Here is a 23883-nt window from a genome sequence, read left to right as displayed (position 1 = left end):
GTGGAGAAACTTCAGTCCCATGGCAGCAACTGCTTTACGCCTACTAGAATAAAGGGCAGCATGAGCCTAAGTTTAGGGAGCACTCTGGCTCCTGAGGCCAGAGAAAGACTAGAGCAGGCAGCCTTTGAGGGTGCATGCTGGGGGCTACAGTCAGCAGAAAAGACCTCCACTTCTGAATTCAGGCAGTAATGAAGACTTTCAGCTCCCACTGTGGGTCACACTAGGCTTGAGAGTGAATAAGATACCGTGCTCACCCTTTAGAAAAGTAAATACAGTATACTGGAGAGAAACACGCACAACTGTTATCACAATGGTTTGCTAAGCAGACATGATACAAAATCGTTGGGTACCAAGGCTGAAAGATTGCCCTACTGTCATCTGAAAGACAGAAAGTCATGACCATCTGACAGTGACCAAGCTGGGTTCCAACCAAGACATCGACGTCTCCGAGAACTTAGTGACATTTATTTAACATATTTTAACTGAGCATGATCTGACTACATGCCAGACAGCACAGCCCTCTATGGAAGAGAAAGAAAAAGATCACACAGAGAGCTGTTGGATCACACAGAGAGCTGTGCGGGCACTAGTCAACACTTTGGGCACTGAGGGTCTTTGAAACCATGTAGGAGAAAGCTTCCACGTGCACGTGTGTGATTGGCTTCTTGTGTGTGTAAACTGTAACACGATCAAGATCAATTGTTGCAGCGTCAAACTGAGCCTGGTCTCACTCAGAGAAACAACACGAAAATTAAGTCAAAACAGATTTCTCAAAGAATTCCAAGCTGAGGACAGCTCAAAGGATAAAGTGCTTACCTAGAGTGCACAAAGCCCTGGGTTCAATCTTCAATACCACAAAACCAAAAAACAAAACAGCACAAAAATGTAAAACCACACATCAGTCCTCATTTATCCACGATATCTCTATTTTTTACACTGAATTTCTACTTTGTATGGATCCCAAAACAAAAACAAAAAAGAATACAGAGTCAAGAGCTACACAAGCCCTAACAGAACAAAGGAACTCTACCACTGGTAAGATTGAAAAATCAAAAAATAAATGTTTAAATATAAAAACTTACTGTCAACTTCATCTGGGCTTCTTGTTCTGTTTGGGAAACAAATAAAATTATTTATACAATGCTGTTTTAAGTCTTTCAATTACCCAAACACTGAAAAATGGTATAAAACAGATATATATATATCTATATATAGATATATATATAGATATAGATATAGATATATATATCATATGTGTATGGAAATCTCTGCTCCATCTTACTTCTACTTTACCACTAGAAAATGTTGTAGCCATGCAATTATTTTCATAGAAAAAATTAATGCCAGTAAGGCATGTAATCCACTTTTTATCTATGCCCCAAGCTAATTGAGAAATGGTGGTGTTAGTGGTTTTAATTAGCTGTGTGATCACACAACATACATAAGATTTAACCGTGTTTGTGTTGTTCTGGATCAATTAAACTAAAGGGTGCCTGAACTATGCAAAGCAGATGCCTACAAATGAGTCTGAGAACGTCTCTGGACAAGCCCACAAATCAGTTTCATTAGCCCACGTGGCCCCTAAATGTTCACAGGCTGAAATTAGCTGGCTTTAAATTGTTACTTGCCCTGCTCAAGTGCGCAAGTGGCCACAGGCAAGTCTGAATAAATGCATTCAAAGAATATCTCCAGTATTTAGGTCCTTGGGGAAGAAAGTACAATTACAGTTATTGTTTAATTTCATGCTGCAGTAACCCTCCACTCCGCATGAGCACGAACTACTGAACCTTTGAGAGGAGGAAGTCGTACGTCCTCTAGGTCTCGGAGCAGGCTTACACGAGGCTGTGATGGCAGTTCCCAAGAAAGGCCATGTCGATAGAACTGAGGACCAGAACTGAAAGTAACCTTCTACCTTCTGTATATCAACTGGCCCTTACCTGAGGTGAGTTTCCTCTATTCCCATGGCCTTGTAGATATTTTAATGATCTAACTAGAAAATTAAACACACACACCAACACATTCACATATATATACACACATTCACACGCATGCACATATATACATATTCATACACATACCAATACACTCACATATTTGCATGCACACACACACATATACACCAATACACTCACATATATACATACTCATACACACACATACACCAATACACTCACATATATACATATTCATATACACACCAATACACTCACATATTTGCATGCACACATACACACATACACCAATACACTCACATATATGTATGCACAGACTCACACATACTTATGCACACCAACACACACACACACACACACACCACATACACAATGTGGAGTGGAAACATCACCACAGCACAGTGGCAAACACCTGCAGCACCAGCTAATTGGGACGCTGAGACAAGAGGATCACTGGAGGAGCCCCAGAGTGTGGGGAAAACCTGAGCAGCATAAGGGGACCGTGCCTCTTAAAACAATTTAAAACAAAATAAAATCATCTTTACTTGGCTGGGTTTTAAACTTTATTTCTCTGAATAAAAAACATTCAGGAATGTACAACCATATTGTCTCCTCCTCATCTTTTCTCCCTCTCTGTCTCAATCCTTGTCAGAGTTTATGTCCTTATAATTACAATGGCACTGAAAACCAGGAAATAAAGATCAACCTCATTCTGTAAAAGGGACACACGGAGGGAGTGGCTTTGGAAACCCAGCGAACAAAGCCTGGAGTGACAGTTTGGTGGTAAAGAACACTTGCTCTTGCAGAAGAATTGGATTCAAGTCCAAGTACCTACCTGATTGATCAAAACTGTTCACAACTCCACGTCCAAGGGATCCCACACCCTCTTCTGGCCTCCATGAATATTGCACACCCATCACACACATACATACATAAATACATGCAAGCAAAACATTCACACACATTAAACTAAATATAGAGAATAAATTTAATAAGATCTTCTTGTTTTTAAGACAAAAATGTCTGGTTTTTATTCTGTAAACCACATTCACATTCTTACCTATCTGAAAAGATATAATGATCAACCCGTGAGTGGTTTTGTTTTGTTTTGTTTTGTTTTGTTTTTTGATACTACAAAGGAATTGTTCTCCTGCTGTCTAAACGTGTGTAACACTGTATTCTTAAAGGGACTTGGGTGAGGAACTATTACCAGAAACTGGAAAGTTCTGATAAAAATTTTCCCATTCTTGCTAACACAAGAAAAATCTTGTCACTCCACGTGCATATTTTTTCCTTTCTATTCTGATCAAACTAAACCTTTATTCCTAATCAGCTTGGAGGACAGAATCCAAAAGCCACACAGAAATACTCACAGAAAACTCCTGCTGACGCTGGCGCTCCTGGAATTCCATGAGGGGTTTTTATCCGGGTCCTGCACAGAAGGGAACAGACATTACAAGGTCACAGCACTCCCACTGCATACTTCCAGAGGCACACAAGCCGAGCACACTCTTTTTCCCTCTGCCTGGTGCAGGACCTCTTCTTTAACAAAGGAAACACAAACTAGAAAGATCACATGCATAATGTCAGCGTGTAATTCTGGTACCTCCATAGCTCACAGTTTTAACTGAATGAATGAAAGCTGCTTTTATAGAGACATTGAAAGGAAAGCACAATATATAAAAATTCCTACAGAAATGGAGCGATCATTTCATGGTCTGAAAGAAGCAACGGAGGTCCAACTTGACAGATACAATGGATAACTTTTATTGTCAACTTAGTATAGTAAGAAAGAGCCAGGGCAGGGGAAAGACACACATGAGTGAGTCTGTGAGGACATCTGCAGAGAGGATTAACCTAGGTGAGATGATCTATCCTGAAGGAAGGAGGCAGCAGGTCCCAGAGTGAATTAAAAAAGAGCAATGAGAAAGCCATGTGAGGGTCAGCATCCTGGTCTACAGACATAGGAGCAAGCATCATAACTCTGCTACTCCTACCTCTAACTGTGCCTACCAGGCCAAGGATTGACTGGATGCTCAAACTACAAGCAAAACAGCCTTCGGTCCGGTGAGCTTCATTGTGCTAGGTATTCGGTAACACTACATCATGGCATCCCTGTCATAAGTTCATCATTGTTCCAGGTGATGAAGGTTGGGGAAATCAAAGAGAGTATTGTGCTGGATTTATCTCATTCTATTCCCTCTTTACCCAAGTCATATTTCTTGAGATGTGGTCTACTTCGGACATTTTCCTGAGAGGTACCTCAGTTGGATACTACTGATAATCTTATGAAGATGGGGTTTTACAGAGATAATGACACTCAGAGGCTCACTGACACATGCAGTCTGACGCAGACACACAGGAAGGAGACATTTAAAAACTGACAGAATTTGGATTTAAACATAAGGCCCTGCTTCCACTGATCCTCAATTGGGTGTTTGCTGTATTTTCAAAATCTTTTAGATGTCACTGTGACAAGAACACCTGAGGATATTCTTATAAGTAGTGTTTATAGTTCTCTCATTCAGATATTCAAACCAGAAGCAAAATCAGGTTTCTTGGGTTACTCTACGTTACACACCATGTGAGAAGATATCACTGAAACAAGGCATGGATTTGTAGGTGGAAAAGCAAAGTGCAAAACTGGACATCTGGGCATTAGAGGACCAGAGAGAGACCTTCTTCCTGTGATGTTTTCATCGCCTCTCATAGGAGAGCTCATTCCTGCGTCTTAGGCTAGACTAATCACTCTAGGAATTCATAGTCTCCAGAAAGCCAATCATTCTAGCCTTGAAAGACTCCAATTGGTAAAGGTTTCTTCTTGGATCAGCTGAAATCTGTCCCACAGCACCTCTTCCATGATCCGCCTCTGAAAGCATGCTGGAGAAAACACGTTTCTCTAGCATAGGACAATGTCCGCACATCTGAAAAGATGAACTACGTCTCTTATCTAAGAATTCCCAGGAGAAGCAAACTGCACAAGGAGAGAACAAAGATCAACAAAGGACTAATGTGGAGAGGCCAAAACCCAAGCAAGGATCGACCCACATAGAGTTCCCAAGAATTTCAATCCAACACCAGTTAAAATAGAGGCCACTTACGGGCTGTGGGAATAAAATTAGTGCAGCAAAGTAAAGGGTTACACGCACAAATGTCTTAAAAAAACTATCGAACTATTTTTACCTCTTGCATCTGCCTTAGGTGGTAACTGGCTTGAGTAGTATGTCGTTCGATTTCCTTCATTTTCATTTTCTGGTATATATAAGGTTCTAAACCTTGTTTTTAAAAGAAGAGAAATTAGAAATTGGTTGAAATGTGTTACATTCAAATCACATTCCCAAATAGAAAAATCTGGACACAGTACATTTATTTAAACTTAGATATAGTTTTCTCTATTTTTAGCAAGTTTCACCAAGTTTCATTTTTTTCCCTTTTTCTTTAAGTGACTGAAAACTATATATTCTGTTTCTATACTTCTATTGTTGCATCCAGTTTTATAACAGCTCCTACATCTCATTTGAAATTGTATTTATTATTATTATTATTATCATTATTGTTATTATTATTGCAAGGCATGTACATGTGGCATTTGCACACGGACGTTACAGGACAACTTTATAATGTCACTTCTCCCCTTCCACTTTTGCATAGAATTGGGGACTGAACCCATACCCTCTAGCTTGTCCAGTGAGCACCTTACCCACTGAGTCACCACACCTACCCTAACTTTTACTTCTCTATCAAAGTCAGGAATTAAATAGTCCATAGTACTTTTCTAAACACATTTAGCAATGTTTTATATTCACTCTCTCCTGCATTCTATTCCCATGCTTTAAAATATATAAATTTTAGTTGTAAGTTAGCAATCCTTCTTTCACAGGGGCACCAAACACAAAAGTACAAAACAACAACAAAATAGAATATATAATGAAATGTTTATTATTATGCTTACACCTGGCACCTACAGAGCTAACACTGTAACAATTTTAAGAGACAGTAACTATATTTTTCTGTGTAATTTTGCTCCAGATAAAAGTATGTATGAAATACAAAGAAAGCTATTGTTGTATGATAAAACTGCAGTAAGTATAATTTCATTGACAGTACTGTATTATCACTAAAACAAAAAATATTATAGAGAAACATTTTATATTTTCATGGGATGTTTAGAAATTTTATGAATGCATAGAGAGAGCTCCCTGAGAACTGGGAATATAACTTAGTTGATAGGGTGCCCAGTGTGCAGGGGCTCTGAGTTCAATCCCCAGCACTGGGAATAAACCAGCATGGCAATGCACACCTGAAACCATGGCATGCAGGAGTTAGGTGCAGAAGGAGCAGAGGTTCAAGGTCATCCTCATCTACTCATTAAGTTGGAGGCCAACCTGGGCTGCGTGAGACTCTGATTTGGAAAGGAAAAGAGGGAGAACCTTGTAACTCCCCAAATTCCATTTCCTTACTTTTTGTCAAATATTTCTTAAGATGTTTCAAAAGAAATAATTAAGCTTTTCAATTCAATGTGTGTTCCAAGGATGACACCAATCCTCACCAGATGTGTTGGGTACTTGGGGTCAAGCAGTTTTTCTAAAGAAGATACCTCCCAGACCATCCTGATACACATATCTTCCTGTCTGTTACTTACTGGAAAATAATCTTAAGCATTTAAGAATACTTAAGTGATCTAAGAATGAGTACAGAGAATGAAATTATGTCATTTGAAGAAAATGGACATTAGATATCAAAGAAAATGTAGTGATCTGTATGAAAATGGCTCCCATGGATTCATAGGAAGTGACATCATTGGAGGTGTCGCCTTGCTATAGTAGGTGTGGCCTTGTTGAAAGAATTATGTCACTGAGGGGTGGCTTTTGAGGTTTCAGAAGCTCAAGCCAGGTCTAGTGGCTCACTGTCTCTTCCTGCTGACTCCATAGACAGACGGAGAACTCTAAGCTACCTCTCTAGTACCGTGTCTGCCTGCGTGCCACAATGCTTCCTGCCATGACAGTAATAGACGGGACCTCTGAACTGTAAGCCAGCCTCCAATTAAATAATTTCCTTTATGAAAGTTGCTGTGGTCATAGGTTACTAGAGACTGTGCCTTTACCTATGTTAAACCCATAGGTAACCATGGCAACCCTAACTACCTAAGAAGGAAGCAAAGTAAGGCAGAAAGGATAGGACAAATTTCAAAGGTTTTCTTCTTATCTGTGAGCATGAACGTAGTGTGAGAAGTATGTTGGAAGAGAGGCCACATGAGAGGGAATAATGACAAGAAAAGTAACACTGAATATGACTGAAGCAGGTTACACACTGTACAAAAATATCACAGTGGACCCATTTCTTTAAAATAATACATCCTACAAAAAGTAAAAACTAAACACAGGTTATACTGTTTGTAAAATACATATATTATATAACTAAACTTAGCATTCATAAATGGAGAGGGATGACTTGTCTTAAACTTACATCAAGGTTTTTTTTTTCTTTGCTTGCTTCCTGGTTTGTCTATGCTTTCACTGTGATGAAAGATCTCACTACATAGCCTATACTGGCCTAGAAGACACAGTTTTCTTTCCCCAGCCCCCTACCTGCTCAGGTTTTTGTCAAGGAGTCATCAGCTCTGCTAGGGTTGTGTTTTATGCATGGGTTTAGCATGGGGAAAGGCACAATCTCTAGTAACCAGTGAGTTAAGAGAAGACTAATTTCCTGGCCCATGCTTGAGAACCATTGTCATTCCCATTTAATTTCCAAGGTTTCCTCCAGCTCTGTGTCCATTCGGTTCACACTGGCTTGACAGAGGGTTGTGTCTTAAATACAAAACAGGGTTCACTCACTTTGCTGTAATGTTTTCATCTGGACAATTTGTTTTCCTCAAGCATGCACCATACATCCCAGGATGCCTCATATCATCTCTGTCTCTTTCAGACTAGAGGCCAAGAGCATCCCCTTTATCATGTCAACAAAGCATGTCTGTAGATTTGCCCAATGGCCCAATGCCCCCCACCTCGGGGGGTGGGGGTGGAGTTGTGTGAAAAGTTGCCACTTGGTTGAGGACCATGGAGCATAAACCAAGGAGGGTTTATAAAGTAGAAGGCCCTGCAGTACCTACCAGTGTTTGATATCTTGTGTCTCAAGTAATTTCAAATGGTTGTTCTCCTTGATCACATGCTTTCTTCTTTTTTAAAAAGATACTTGAGTGAACGAAGTTCAAAGCTGTATTTGTGTGCATTTCTGTTCACACTCTGTCTTATCTCAGTTTACTCCTCATGCTATGCCTTGCTTGCAGCTCCTCCCCACACATCCCATTAAGTTTAACATGCACGTGTCTACGTGTAAATGCCCTATGTGGGCCATGGCGAATAACCAACAATGGCTGACCTCCTGATCCTTACCAGTATTGCATGAGCTTTAAGGGTTCTGAAAATTAAGCAAACTCCTTAAGTCAGACTGAAGGACCCAATTTAGGGCAAATACTCCTTGAATGTAAAAGATTATCTGTATTTTAATATCTCTTTCCTGTATCCTGATAGCAAGTCCTTTAAGCAAATAAAACTTTGTCCTTTGTATAAGCATTATAGAGCAGCAAAGAGCTGTTTCCCTTAGAGGCTTCTGCAATCTCTCTTTACCTCATCTCCACTCCAGAGAACAGTGTAAACCAACAGTAGTTTAGACACTACTCCCTAGAGGATTCTGCCAGATGTTGGAGTCTAAGGCTACATAATCACATACCTATCTGGCTGAAGTTGGACACGGAAAGCCAGTTCTTGCTGTAGTCTTCAGTGGTGTTTGTTTCTCCTGCCTCTGAACTCAATTGGTCACTTTGATAGCAGGCATTGACTGTTATCACCTGGAGGAAAAGTCACTTGGTGGAACACAATGACATTAAGCCTACAATAGTTTGCATTATGTTAATAGAAGCACACAGTGGAAGACAGTGATTAAACTTGGTCACATTTTTATTTATCTTGGACACTTACAAACCCCACCATTCAGGCTAGCAGGTCACACAAGTCTGTGTACATTCTCTTTGCAGTTATGATTAAGAACCAGAATGTGGAGTGGGACCTAAATGAGCCTCAGAATCACTCAGGACTCAGGAGCAGTCATTAGCCTGCACCCTCAGGATTTCTACTCAGAAGGTCTAGGGGAGAGGTGGGACTCGGATCTTTAATGAGTTCCCAAGGGAAGCTCACACTGCTGATTAGAGATCATATTTCAAAAACACACAGATGTAGAGAGGGGGAAATATTTAAATTCAAAGTACTTGCATTGGAATTCTGCCCCACCAGAACTTGTGTAAACTTGGAAAATAATTTACTATTTCCATTCTTCATTGTCTTCAATATTAAAGTAGTAGACGGCCGGTATCTGCTCACCTGTTTACATCTTTCCCAGTGAAAGACAACAGGCAAATTGGTAAATTTCAAAGCAGCAAATGAATGAAGTTTTGAGCACTTAAGCTTGGATGCAATTTCTAGACAAACTCAAACCATTTGACATATTCCAAACTAAATATCCTTAACTGCTTTTTCCATAGGATTCCAACAGGTCATGGCATTGTCTAAGATGGTGGCTTTCTTTATCACGCTCTCTCCCCTTACGGATGACTTTACATTACTGTCTCTTTGCCTCTGCTTCTTTTTTTAACTTAATTTGGGAAGGGGTGAATTTTACCCATGAGTACTATATTTATGTTATGTCCAACTTCCAGCTCCTTCCATGCTCCTAGCTCCCTCTCAAACTCATAACTTCTTTAACTATTGTTTCATGTGTATCTATATATGTGTGTATGTACATACACATATATATATACTTATATACTTATATACAATATGCTGAGCCCATCTAGTTTTTCTCATACATGTATCTGTTAAGGGCTGACAAGTTAAATTACTAAATTGGGGGCTTGTCCCTGAAGAAGACTGATACTCCCTTTCTCGGTAGTCACCATTGTCTGTATCTCTCCATCTAGGGGTAAGCCCTTGTGAAATATCCTCCCTCCATACTGGCCTATCAACTAATGTTATTGTAAAGATCTTGTTTAGGCAACAATATTTTGAGATTTCATGAATGCAGTTGCCCTGCAATATATAGAAGATGCTACCGTAGAGCAGAAGACATCTTGGTCCTCTGGTTCTTACAGCCTTTCTGCTTCCTCTTTCAAGATATTCCCTGAGCCTTAAGTGTCAGCTTGTGTTCTTGGTGATATATTAGCTGTGGCTGAGCACCCCATGGTCAGCTGTTCTCAGCATTTTGACCACTTGTGGGTTTCTAGAATGGTTTCAGTCTACTTCATAGAAAAGCTTCTTTGATGAGGAATGAGGACAACATACTTCAAGTTGTAAAAGATGACAGAAACCAACAGAGAAAACTGCATCAGCAAAACTATCTGCCATAGTTGGAGGAAAAGAAATTTTCCATGGTACAAACATACTAAAAGAAAAATTCATGTCCATCAAATCGTCTCCTCAGAGAATTCTGGAAGCCATAGTGCAGACTGAAGATAGGAACAAGCCTCCAAGAGAGTATATAAAAATAACAAAGCTATAATTACCAAAACACAAAGTAGGGATAGGAATACAAATAGCAAAATAACAATAGTAATAACGGTCCTAAACACATATGCACCAAACATTTGTGGATTTTGATTCCATAAAAGACAGAAAATCAGATATAAAAGTACAAATAAAGTCTAGCTCAATAATACTGGGCAATTTCAGTACCCTACTTTCTCCAGTAGACAGGTCATCTGGACAAATCAAAGGGAAAACATCAGAATTAAATGACAACAGACATCAAGTGGACTTAACAGATATCTACAGAATTTCCCAGCCCAAGACTGAAGAATACACATTTTACTGAGAAGCTCATGGAAGCTTCTCTAAAATGGACCACATCCTGGGGCACAAAACAAATTTTAGTAAATTCAGAAAAATTGAAACAATCCCATGTGTTCTTTCTACCACAGTGCAATGAAGCTTAAGATCAACACTAAATGAATTCCCAGTAATTGCACCAACTCATGAAGATTAAACAGCACATTATTAAATGATGAATGTGTCAAAGGAAAAATAGAAAAAAGAAATTAAAAGATTCCTGGTATTAAATGAAAATGAAAACAAAGCAAACCCTCTGGGACACAGTGGACGCTGTGCTAACAGGAAAGTTTAAAGCTCCAAGCACTCATGTTAGAAACTTTTTAAAGGCAGGAATAAATGACTCAATGATACAACTTAAGAAGTGGAAAAATGAGAACAAACCAAACCAAGTAGTTGGGAAGGAATAATAAAAATCAGAGCAAATGTTGATGAAAATAAGCAAAATAATGATAATAATACAAAGACTCAATGAATCTAAGAGCTGGTTCTTTGAGAAAGATAGTTGGGCCCAACTAACCAAAAGGAAAAAAGGGAGCCAAATTAACAGAAGCAAAAATAAACAGGGAAATATTTCAACAGACACCAAAGAAATTCAGATTATAAAGGGATGCTACAAAAACCTGTACTTCGTTAAGTAGAAAATTGAAAAAAAAAAAAAAAAAAGGACAAATTTCTAGATTCATGCAAACCACACCACTAATGTTAAGCCAAGACTAAATGACTAGCAACTTAAACAAACCCATAACAAATCAAGAGTTTAAAACAATAATAAAAAGCCTTTAACTGCTTCTTATTACAGTGACCAAGAGAGACGCATATTTCAAAGCATCAGTTTATTTGGAAAAGAATAAGTGGAAATAAAAAAATAAAATAAACATGAAAACCATGAAAGGAGGTGAAATCTCACACAATTAGATAGAGTCATTCTGACAATAGAAGAGTCAGTGGCCTAACATGAAAGCAACATCAGAATTTGCAGAACCTAACTAATGTATGCTTAGAGGGAATTGTGTAACGTTGAATGCCTCCATTCGAAAATAAAAGATACGATATGTACATGTGTGGAATTATCAATGAGTAAATTAAAATAGTACTTTTTAAAAATGGAAAGAAACTCCCAAATCATTAACCAATTTTTCTAACTTAAACTAGAAAGAGAAAAATCAAGTCAAACTCAAAGTAAAGTGAACAAAGGAAATAGAATTGAATTCAGGGGGAAAAAATCAATAAAATTGAGTTGGTTTTTCAGAAAAAATCAAAACAGATAAAAACCTAGAGCCAGGCTGATTATGAATCAAAGAAAGAAAGTATAAATTTCTAATATTCAGAATGTGAGAGACAGTGTCACTCTAGGTCCTGCTGGAGTGGTAAAATAATAAGCAGAGGATATTACACTGAGGCTGGTGGCACAACCTGTAATCACAGCTTCTGGGTCACTGTGGGGAGAACAGCATGAGTGCCAGGCCAGCCAGGGCTACACACTGATACCCTGTCTCAAAGACAGGCCTGGGGAGAAGGAGGAGGGGAGGAGGGACTTAACTAATGCTGTGCCAACTCATAAGATCACAGACACTTGCCCCAATGAGCCAAAAGGAAGAAAGAGATGACCCGAATTACCAGGCGCAGAAATGATCAAGAAACATTAAATGAAATGGATAAAGTTTTTAAATACAGAAACAGGCAAAGCCAACTTTTGAATCTGATAATCTAAATAGCCCTAGGACTATCACAGATACTTAATGTGTAGTTAAAAACTTTCCCACAATGATGGTTTCATTGGATAATATGACTGAATATGTAACATTCACAAACGCACAAGGAACACTGAAGACATATAGCAAGGGATCCTGGGACAATTCTCATACCCAAACCAAAGCTGTGAAAGTAAGGGAACTAAAGACAATGTTCCAGGAACACAGGTGCTAAAACAACTAGCAAAATTAATATCACATATTAATATACGTAGGGGGATGAGTGCAGTCTATCCCAGTAAACTAGAATACACTGGTTTAATGCTCCAAACATTAACTCTGACATTATAAAAATAACTTAACGAAGAAGCAAACCATCTAAGTTGGAGCACAACAGGATTGACAAGTTCCATATGTAACAGTGAAAGACAAAGCACATTCCAGTAGGAGTAACAGAAGAAAAAGCAAAGGCCCTGGGTTCTGCCTCCATTAGAGTTCAAAATAAAGTTAGAAAGATGCCAGCTCTCACCACTTCCATTGAACACGATACCAAATGTTCCAGTCAGTGTAAGCAGGAAAAAAATAATATCAGATTGGAAAGGAAGAAGTAAAACTGCATTGTCAAGGTCATCACCTACATAAAACATTCGAAACAAATTATCAAAAAACTTTCAAAAGCAAAGGCAAATTTGGCAAAATTGTGAAATATAAGACCAAAGTTTTACACACAGACACACACACACACACACACACACACACACACACACACATCATATATGTTAAATGTATTATAATCATAAATTTGCTGTTCTAAAGTAACTACAATTATAAGAAAATTTTAAGTTTTTGATACATATTTTCAATACTTAGATACACATGTAATAGGAGATACTTAAGACCTGACTGCTAAGAATTAGGAAGAATTACTGAGAGAAGGTTTAAAGGCCTGCTAGCTTGACATAAATTGCTTCCGTGAATCAAACACCTAGTTGTGGTTAAGATGTCAATTTTTCCACAACTGGCATGCAGATTCAGAGCAATTCTGTTCCAAACCCCAGAAGGTTTCTATGTAAAAACTGAAAGCTGAGACTAAATTTATATATAAATGCAAAGAACATAAAATAGCCAAATCATTTCTTGAAAAATGAAGGATTTCTTTTATGCATGATTTCACAACTTATGAAGTCTCGGTAGTTGAGATAGATATAGTATTGGCATGAGATAGACAGAAATAGAGCCACACATACTGCGGGGCTCTATAGTCAATTAGTTTTTGACAAATGTTAAGGTAATTCAATAGAAAAAAGTCACATTTTACAAAAAAAAAGATAGAAATTTTGATATCCACATGGAAGAGAAAATTCAATCCTTTCTTATCCCTAGATACAAAAATTACCTTAAAATGGACTATAAAACTAATGTAGAAACTAAAAGTTTAAGTGTCCTATCAGAAAACAAGAGACATTGTCTTAGGTTTAAAGTCTTAGGTTTGAAGAATAAAAGCAAATCTTTAGGCGCAGATGAAAGAAGTCAAATATTTAATCAAAGTTTAAGAAGTAATTCTCTGCTTCTGACAATAGTTCCGACAATGAGGAAGAGAAAGAGCTTGTACAAACATCCACGAAAGACGAGAACACACAGTCAGCATTTACAATTTCACAGTAAGTAGACTTCAATGTTCTACAAAAACCCAGAGATATGCAATGGACACATGGAAAGTCCCCTAAGAGCCTGGGTTGATACTGACTAATCAGTCTCACAGTGATGCAGACTACAGAGCCAACAGTATACTGAGATTAAGACTGAGCATCATGCAGACAGATATGAAGGCAAAAGAAGTGATATACTCATAATCCACAGGTGAACACAGAGGCCACATGGTGGCACCTTTGGCTGTTACATATCCCAGAATACTGGCCTTCCTCAACTTCTCCCAAGTACTTACCAAAGACAAATGAAAGCAAATGTTCATGGAAAGACCTGTACACCAGGGCTCGTTCAGGCTTTCTTAGACTAGCCCAAGACAGAAAGGACCCCAGTGGCTTTTAGCTTGTGAACAGATGAGTTAAAATGTGTGTCTTCCCCAGCTAAACCACTTCTGGGCATACACCCAAAAGTTGCTCCAATACATAACAAGGACATGTGCTCCACCATGTTCATAACAGCCTTATTCACAATAGCCAGAAGCTGGGAAGAACCCAGATGCCCTTCAACAGAGGAATGGATACAGAAAATGTGGTACATTTACACAGTAGAGTACTACCCAGCTATTAAAAACAATGACTTCATGAAATTCATAGGCAAATGGGTGGAACTAGAAAATATCATCCTGAGTGAGTAACCAAATCATAAACAACACACATGATATGCACTCACTTATAATTGGATATTAGCCCAAAAGCTCAGATTACCCAAGATACAATCCACAAACCACATGAAGCTCAAGAAGAAGGATGACCGAAGTGCAGATGCTTCAGTCCTTCTTAGAAGGGGGAACAAAACTTTTCCTTTTTTTTTTTTTTTTTTCCCCCGGAGCTGAGGACCGAACCCAGGGCCTTGTGCTTGCTAGGCAAGCGTTCTACCACTGAGCTAAATCCCCAACCCCCAACAAAACTTTTCATAGGAGGAGATACAAAGTTTGGAGCAGAGACCGAAGGAATGGCCATTCAGAGACTGCCCCACCTGAGGATCCAGCCCATATATACATACAGCCACCAAACCCATATTACTGATGCCAAGAAGTGCATGCTGACAGAAGCCTGATATAGCTGTCTCCTTAGAGGCTCTGCCAGAGCATGACAAATACAGAGGCAAATGCTCGTAGCCAACCATTGAACTGAGAATAGGGTCCCCATTGGAGGAGTTAGAGAAAAGCTTGAAGGAGCTGAAGGGGTTTGCAACCCCATAAAAACAATACCAACCAACCAGAGCTCCCAAGGACTAAACCACCACCCAAAGAGTACACATGGTCAGACTCATGGCTCCAGCTGCATATGTAGCAGAGGATGACTTTGTTGGGCACCAATGGGAGGAGAAGCCCTTGGTCCTGCCAAGGCTCGATGACCTATTTTAGGGGAATGTCAGGGTAGGGAGGTGGGAAGGGGTGGGGAGGTGGGGGAACACCCTCATAAAAGGAAGGGGATGGAATAGGGAAGTTATAGATGGGAAACTGGGAACATGGATAACATTTGAAATGTAAATAAAAAATCCAATAAAAACAAAAGGAAAAATATGTGTCTTCATTCCTCCTCATACAAGGTTAGCATGTGTACACAAAAGGAACCTGGGGTGAGGCCCCTCACTCAGTTGCTCATATCCTAAAATACAGCAGGAGGAGGACTTACCGGCACCTGGAGTCCCTGGGCCTTCCTCCTTTTCTTTGACAGACTCCTATTCTTGGTTAGCAGTTTTGCTTTGAGCCATGTTGACCCAGTCTCTGAGGCTTTTGAATGGCCTGGAAGGAAAGGGTGTACATGAAATTGCTGAAGGCAGTTGACGGTGGTGATTTCATTTTAAGGGGTCGGGAGAGGGGAGGGAGAACAAGAAGAATGATTCTACTCTTAATAATCGCAGACATTTTCACAACTGTCTCGAAGCCAGGGACACTTTTAAAAATGTTTGCTCCTCACTCAGCCATAAATGGATGTCTTTATCACACTGCACCCCCCTCAAAGCTCAGGAATAAATGCAGAAGCACAAGAGATGGAAAGAAAGATTGTTCATACCCAGAGGTGTTGGGTAACTCCAAAGAAACAGCTTTCTAGACTTATCAGGGCCAATAGACCTATGTGCTCACAGGGACAGCGATGGCGTGTGCCAGGCCCGCACAAGTTCATGGAGATAAAAACGCCAGGAAGGAGAAGGGGAAGTGGACGTTAAGTTCCACCCCAAACCAAGAAGCTGTTTGTCATTGATAGCTTTGGAGAAAGTGGGGGGGAACACCTTTCCCCAAATGGAGTGACACTGACTAAACCAACCACATCCCAGGCAGACATTCTGCGCTCAGGAGAAGCTGGCCAACACAAGCCATACTCAATGAGGTTTTTTTTAATGCTTTTTGTTTTGTCTGGGGTTTCATTTTGTTTTGTTGATTGTTTTTTGAGTTTTCAAGACAGGTTTTTCTCTGTGTAGCCTTGGCTGTTCTGGAACTCATTCTGTAGACCAGGTTGGCCTCGAACTTAGAGATGCAAGGAGTATGACACCACCTACTTCAGATTTTTTTTTTTAAGAGTGAGAAAAAAAAAAAAAAAAAAGTGAGAAAAAACATGAAGTTATGTGGTTGGGGGAAGATCTGGGGGGGAGTTGGGAAAGATAAGAGATTGTGATCAAAATATACTGTATAAAATGTTTCAACAATTAAGAAATTATATTAGAAAACAAATAAAAAATAAACTTAAAACATTTGTCCCTTACTGTTGCTCTTCCAGGTCTTCCTCAGTTTCTCCTCCTTGTGGAATCTAAAACTATGACTCTTAAGGAGAGGTTTGTCTCTGCAGAGAGGATTGATCCAAAAGGATCTTCTTGCCTGGGTCCACGGTCCTGCTGGGCACTCACAACTCTGGGCCAGTCTTCTTGAGTTATCCAGCCCAGACCTGCCTCCAGTCTGTAGGGAGCAGTCTCCACCTGCTTTGGAGCCACTGTCGCAAGTGGAAGCCAAGCAAGTTTTCCACTTCTTTTCAAAACTAAACACACCTGCTTCATCACTTTCTGAAAATGCCCAGTTCACATATCCACCTTCATCTTGCATGCTGATGGCTCTTGAAGGAAGAGAAGTCATTGTCATGGGAGCAGGTGTGCCACTGAATTTGAGTGAGTCTTGTTCTGCCTTGTCAGGTTTGTCTGACATCTGTGTAACTGCCTCATGTTCATCTTTGTGTTCTGCTCCCAGTGCCTGGTGGGAGACAGCAGGAGTTTCCCCGGGCAAGTGGATGGTGATGTCACTAGGGTGTCTATGTTGCAATGCCACATCATCTGTACCTGTCTCCTCAGAGGATCTGAAAAGATGTGGGGATTTTTCCAACGACAAAGGAACTTGCTTTTCAGAAGGTGGGACCAGGAGAAACTGGCCATACTTAGAGTGTGCTTGTCTGACATGGGAAACCTCAGAAGCGATTGTTCTCTGTTCCACTTCTCGTTCCTTCTGGTCTTCTCTTACATGTGAGGCCTCTCTCGTATTGTGTGTAACCTCTACAAGGGCACCCCTTTGCACTCCTGGGGGAAGCTGGCTTCTAGCAAGGCTCCTCAGCAAAGAAGGGGGCATGCTATAGTACTGAAACTTCTTCTTCCCACAGCTCTCCATGTCAGTCAGAACCTTTGCACAGATGACATTGGTCCAGCTGTGGGGACGTTTTCTGCAAGTAGAATGTTTTCTGTTGGCCAGCAGAATCTCGTCTTCTTGCAAGGTGTCAACAGCAGAAAGGACCTTCAAGGTGTCAACGGTCAGGGCAGAGAGATCCTGTAGGTGTCCCACCTGGCTGTCCAGGGATAGTAGAGAGTCCTTTATAAAAGACACTTTTTCATTCATTTCTTTCAGTTGGAAGAACATCTCTGATACCCTAATGGTGAAGAGAGGAACATCAATAAACACACTAATCTGGTGGGATTGTTCTTACCCTCTTCTCACCTTGCTTGTTCTATAGGTGACAACTAAGTCACTACTTCCAAAAGCTGAGCCTGCTTCCCATGTTCTTCTCTCTCTAATACAGAATGCATTCTAATCCCAGGTGACCTTGACTTCCGCTGTCTTTCCACTATGACACCAAGGAGAAGAATTATAAATCTACACTTCCGGTCCTTAGGTCTTTCTCAGACATCAGAACCAGCTTTCCAGCTGCCTGCAAGTTAGTTACCACCGCCATGATCTAATAGAGCACTGTTATTCACTAATGTATTTGTTCGTTTTTAATGGCAAACATTGGAATATCTTCTATTGGATAAGCCTTTGACTAAAGTTGAGGCGTCCTGAGCTTTCCCTCTTCATGCTCTCACATCTGTTAAGAGAAAAAGTGCAAATCTGAAAGGAAGTGTGGGTGGGGAGTAAATGGGAATAGTGGGAGGGAAGAAAGGAAGGAAAAATTATGCAATTATTTTATAATCTCAAAAAATTAAAAACAAAAATAATTTTTAAAACATATTAAAGATACTCCATCAAGGTTCAAAAGAGAGGGAGAAAAACCTTAGCACAGACGAATACAGAATGAACATGTGAAGACTCTCTGAGAAGAGATGGTCTGGGGACCAGAGTGGTACAACAACAACAACAACAAAAAAGAACCACCAGCTCTCACAAGCCAGCCGAAGCTAGCAGGGCAAGGATAGACTCTTTCCTAGAGACTTCAGAGAGACAGTGGTCCTATGACACCTCCCTTTTGGATACCCAGCTTCCAGAAACATAACACAACCAACTTTTGTTGACATAAAACATTGAGTTTGGGCTAGTTTTCCTATAGTAACCCTAAGAAACTAATGCGGCTAACTGATCATAGATAGCTGTGATGATTAAATTGTCACTGTCCCCTGGGAAAAGAGTTTCCATGAGGAATTATCTAGATCAGATTGTCCTATGGGCAATGCCTGTGGAGGATAACCTTGGTTGTGTTCATAGAGATAGCGAGACCCATCCAGTGTGGAGGGCATCTTTCCCTACATGTGGAATCATGAATTGTGTAAGAGTGGAAAGAGCAAACTGAGTGCCAGCATGCAGACACTCAACTGCTCCTCTCCGCTCTATCTGTGCATGTGACTAATGACTTCAAGGTCCTTCTGCCTTGACTTGGCTTCCCCCTAGAACACTGAGCCAAATGAGCCCATTCTCCCATAAGTTTCTTTGGGGGAGATATTGAAATTACAAAGGGCATTGGGTTTCATTACTTAATACAAAAGAATAATACAAATTTCAAAAGCAAAAATGCATTGTCTCTGCCTCCCTCCTACCTTCCCTCTGTCTGTCTCTGTCACTCTCTGTCTCTGTCTCTCTTTATCCCTCTCCATCTCTCTTTCTCTCTTAATGGATGACATTGTTCCACGTTTAAATTACTATGCTTAAGAGATCTAGAAAACAAAAATGCCTCTAACCTGAAAGTTCCACTGTCCAAGGACATTCTTAGAATGTTGGGGGCTGTTGTTCAGGTAAAACAACATGCCACTGTGTTTGCTTCTGTAAACAAGCTTGGCTGTCCCAACTGTATAGGATGTGCTTGATCACACATAGGCAGGAGTTATGTGGGCAGGAAGTACATCAGGGTGTATGCTTGCCCCTAATTGGATGAAGGTGGAACATACATAGCCTTGTGGGTTTTTACCTTTATAAGCCTCTGACTAATGGAATTCTGCACCATACTCTAGTAATCCTGATTATAGACCCTACCAGTATCCATTGTCCTGGATAGTATTTAATAAAGCTTACTTCAAATGTAGCTCAAAAACTGTGGTAGTGGCTTTATTCTCACCTGGTAGGATTAAAATTTGCTGGAGCCCCCAGCAGTATCAGACCGACCCTCCAAATTCTAAGGCTGCACATTTACTCGAGGACTGAATGGCTGCCTTCGGAGGTGCACACCTTCAGATGTTCCAAGGCTTCCCTAATAAACCATAGTAATTTTTCTGTGACATCTGTTGAAATCTTGATCTGGGAAGTGGAGGGGTCCAACAGGGTCCAACACTCTCTCCCATTCAGAGCAAAAAGCAAGATGTTGCACTACCCTCCTGGTTCTGATTGTTTGGATACTGAGAGACAAGATGGAAATCGGCCATGCCCAGTTAAATGCCAAGTTTTTTCTGTTTCCTTTGTCTGTGTTTTCTGGCCTGTCCATAAGTTTTGTTGCCAACATGACAACCAAGACAAGATGAATTAGGCTCAGTCGAATGTATGAATGATGGTGGTCACCACATTTTATTTTTTCTGACTAATCTCCTTTGAGTGTGGAAGTTTTCTATCTTCAGTGTTGGCTGGATTTATTTTCGCTGTCTCTGCTACTCCTACCAGCCACCACTAACACTGCTTGCCCAGGCTGCTTTGATGCCCAGAGTTCAGAATTTCTTATCTCTGAGCTTTCTGATCACTGGATTCAGTTTAGCAGGGATTCAGATGTCTTCTGGGTATGGATATTAAAATTTTTATGCTGTTCTGCTTTATGGAAAGCTGGCTTTGGAGTTCAGTTATGACTATTCATTTTCTAGACCCAGGAACGCTTATTTAAAAGTCTCCTCTCTGCCTTGTGTCAAGTGAGTCACAGGGACAGATGACAGGGAAAAGAGAGCACAGAAAATAGAAAATAAAAGGGAGGGGAACTTTGGGTTTCATTTAACAACTAAAACATTTGCTAGGATATAAACCAAATTTCTAGATTTGCAAGACCATTATGCGAACTTTTTGTACCTCAATATCTGTAAGCTTATTGGTTATAGATAATAATCTGTAAAAATCTGTAACAAAGAAGAAGTTAGCTTAAAACTTGTAAGATAAGGAAGAAGATATGTGTGTGAATATATATATATTGTGTATGTGTGTGAATGTGTGTGTGTGCATGTGTGTGTATGTTCTTAAAAGAACCATGTGGTATGATGCCGTTTTAAGATTTAAGCAATATATGGCTTGCTGTTATCTTAGCTGCTATCACCATAGGGATGGAGGCAGCCACATGGTTGGCAACCATCTTTGCTAGGGTTGGAAAGGGTAGATGCCATGTGACTTAACCACCATCTTGATTAAAGGTAGCCACAAGATATAAATCAACCAAGAAGGCAACAACAGGTCTGCAAGGTATTTTGGATCAGGATGGATTTCTGTATGGTAATTTTTGTCCTGAAAACAAAGTCATAAAAACAAGGTGTATGAAAATTAAAATTTAAAAACAATGCTGGTTTAATAAGGCATTAAAGCTGCACACCCATGCATTTATATACAAGGATGTACCTCATGTCCACAGTTAAACTTTGTAATTAAAAATAACCCCAGTGGTATTGGTTTTAAAAACATGAAGGGGTCATGGAGAACAGCTCAGACTTGGTATTGTGTGTCAGCGCTGGAGTTTCCAAGGGGAGCCCAGGAGAGGGACCCCAGCAGTTTGGGAGATGCCAGTGTCATGTGATGGCCACCAGGACAACAGTTTCAATGAAATGGAGCCAGCTGTGGCCTAGAAGTTAAGTCGCATGTGCCGCCAAGAGCAGAGCTGGGGAAGCCTAGAGGTTTGCCAGTGAATCCCAGATATTGACACTGAATTGTTTGCTCTGTTGGATTTTGGTTTTGCCTTGTCCAGATTGTGGTTATGCCCCATTTCCTCCGTCTTAAAGTAGAAAAAAAAGTATTTACATCATTTTTTTATATTGTATGGGCCCACAGTTTTGAGATTTTAAATTTTTTGAAAATAAATTTTGAAGTTAAAGAATATTAAATTAAAAAACTATATTTTTTGAAATATTTAAATACTTAAGGCTATGGGACATTTTAAGTTAATAAAATATGATATATTTATTAATATGTGACCTTTAAAACTAAATAAATAAAAAGCAAAAGACTTAGCACCACAACTATGAGCACCCAACACTCAACACCAGAAACTGGTATTTCTATCTTATGATGAAGTGAGGAAATGACGTCAGCAGTCTGGCAAAGGCCTATAGAATGTCTCTCCTCACCAAGGACTATCCAGGCAAACAGACACTGACTTTAGAATATATGTCTCTGCTAACTTTGCTAAGTCTGGGCTATATAACAAACTGTGATATTCTATAATGGTATATTATGTAAGGACAAGGAAAGGAAAGTTGCCAGTACCCCTATAGACTGTGTTTATGATTTAAAGTGTTATTCTGATACTAAAGGAATTTTAAAATTGTTATTTCTTAAGGCTAAACCAAACAGGTATAAAAACACAAGTAAGTCCTGATCTTATAAAAGCCACTAACTTATTGTAAACTGTTAAAGATGATTAAGACAGACAAGTTAGTAGTCATTTTGTGTGGAAAAATTCTGCTAATTAAGGTCAAAGTCCACTGTGACCGATAGCCTCTAGACTTGGTACAATATGCAAGACTCCCTTCATTAATAGGGTTTCTCCTTCTCTGACCTTGTCTGGATAATTCTAAGTCCCACATACATCTCTATCTGAAGAAGGTTACATAGCCTTAATTAGACTATAGGATCAATTTCCCTTCTCCTGATAAACACTGTTCAGTCAGTTCCTAAGATTCCTGAAATGCTTCCTCATTCTAATAAGGCATTTCAGGTCCCCCTCCCCCCAGTCAATGACCTTTGCCTATCCTAGATGCTCCTACCCCCAAAACTTTATAAGCTTGAATCACCCTAAGTAGTTTATTGGCCTCCTGACGGCTGGTCCTAGTGTGATTAATCACCATACATACTGACAGGGCTTCCGAACCCTCTGTTCAACATCTCTGCTCCCACTGCCCACATGGACTGAATCAGTCAATGATCCTTGAGGGCGACTCATAACCTTATAAATGATCAAATTCTTTAATGTGTTCAGAATTATAATTATCATGCTAAGTACTGATGTAATTAATTACAGGAATAAGCTTTATTTAGCATCCTATGTGTTTTCAAGGTTAAGCCCAAACAAAGCAAGTAAGAACAACAAATTTTGTGTGTGATCATATATACTCAATAAATGGCCCTCAAAACTTTTAAGAGATCTGCATAATACACCACTTAAAATATTCCATGGAAAAAGCTTCCCGTGACAGACAAAAATACCAACTCCTAAGAGCAACCCTAAAATCTCCAAAGAAGGCAGATAATGGGGCACAGACCTGGACTGTGATGCCGCTAACCACTGGGAGAAACTGCCTCATGCCTCACCTGCTAACAGGACCCTGCACAAACTGTGGACACTGTTGAGTTGACTGAACTACTCTGCCTAAGTCAAGGTAGGCCAGTTTTCCAAAGTTCCTCATCCACAGGAAAATCTCTGAGACCTTCTGGGCCTGTCATCATAAGACCTATGCTGTCCTGTGCAGTGGCTGAAGATGAAATGCTGTCCTCTGTAACGGTTGAAGACCTATGACCTCTGCCCACAGTGAAGTCATGGAGATCACAGAGGCCTACTAGGGTAATCATCCAGGTACCTGGTAAGTCTCTGCGTTTTAATCACTACAGAGGCCATTTGGTTTACACTTCCTGCTATAATTTATCCTTCTCGAATCTCTGGTGGTGTTAATGGCTAACTGTAGCTTTGTTAGTTTGGGGGCAGCAGGCACCCAGCTCTTAGCACAAAGCTGCAGCTGCCTTGGCTACTGGTCCATCTCATTAAAAATCACCCCTCGCTGTTTCTACAGTTACTAGGTCTCCTGATGAGAAAGTCAGATAAGTTTGCCTTGCTAACAGACTTCATGTTGAAGGAC

General features: G+C 39.9%; 1 protein-coding gene across 1 annotated transcript in view; it reads right to left on the bottom strand.

Annotated features, from left to right (window-relative positions):
- Nucleotides 1–23883, bottom strand: part of Trpm6 (transient receptor potential cation channel subfamily M member 6) — a 140504-nt gene that overhangs the window by 20802 nt on the left and 95819 nt on the right. The window contains exons 26-31 of the mRNA XM_032891699.1: nucleotides 16936–18077; nucleotides 15867–15976; nucleotides 8682–8799; nucleotides 5136–5227; nucleotides 3326–3384; nucleotides 1083–1108 (exon numbers count right to left, since the gene is read on the bottom strand). Of these exons, the coding sequence (XP_032747590.1) occupies nucleotides 1083–1108; nucleotides 3326–3384; nucleotides 5136–5227; nucleotides 8682–8799; nucleotides 15867–15976; nucleotides 16936–18077 (1547 nt within the window). The remainder of the gene's footprint in view (nucleotides 1–1082; nucleotides 1109–3325; nucleotides 3385–5135; nucleotides 5228–8681; nucleotides 8800–15866; nucleotides 15977–16935; nucleotides 18078–23883) is intronic.

This window comes from Rattus rattus, chromosome 2, assembly GCF_011064425.1.
Source record: "Rattus rattus isolate New Zealand chromosome 2, Rrattus_CSIRO_v1, whole genome shotgun sequence".
In the NCBI taxonomy this organism is placed as follows: Eukaryota; Metazoa; Chordata; class Mammalia; order Rodentia; family Muridae; genus Rattus; species Rattus rattus.
Note: the sequence above shows the minus strand (reverse complement) of the source record. Positions and strands in the feature narration are given on the sequence as shown.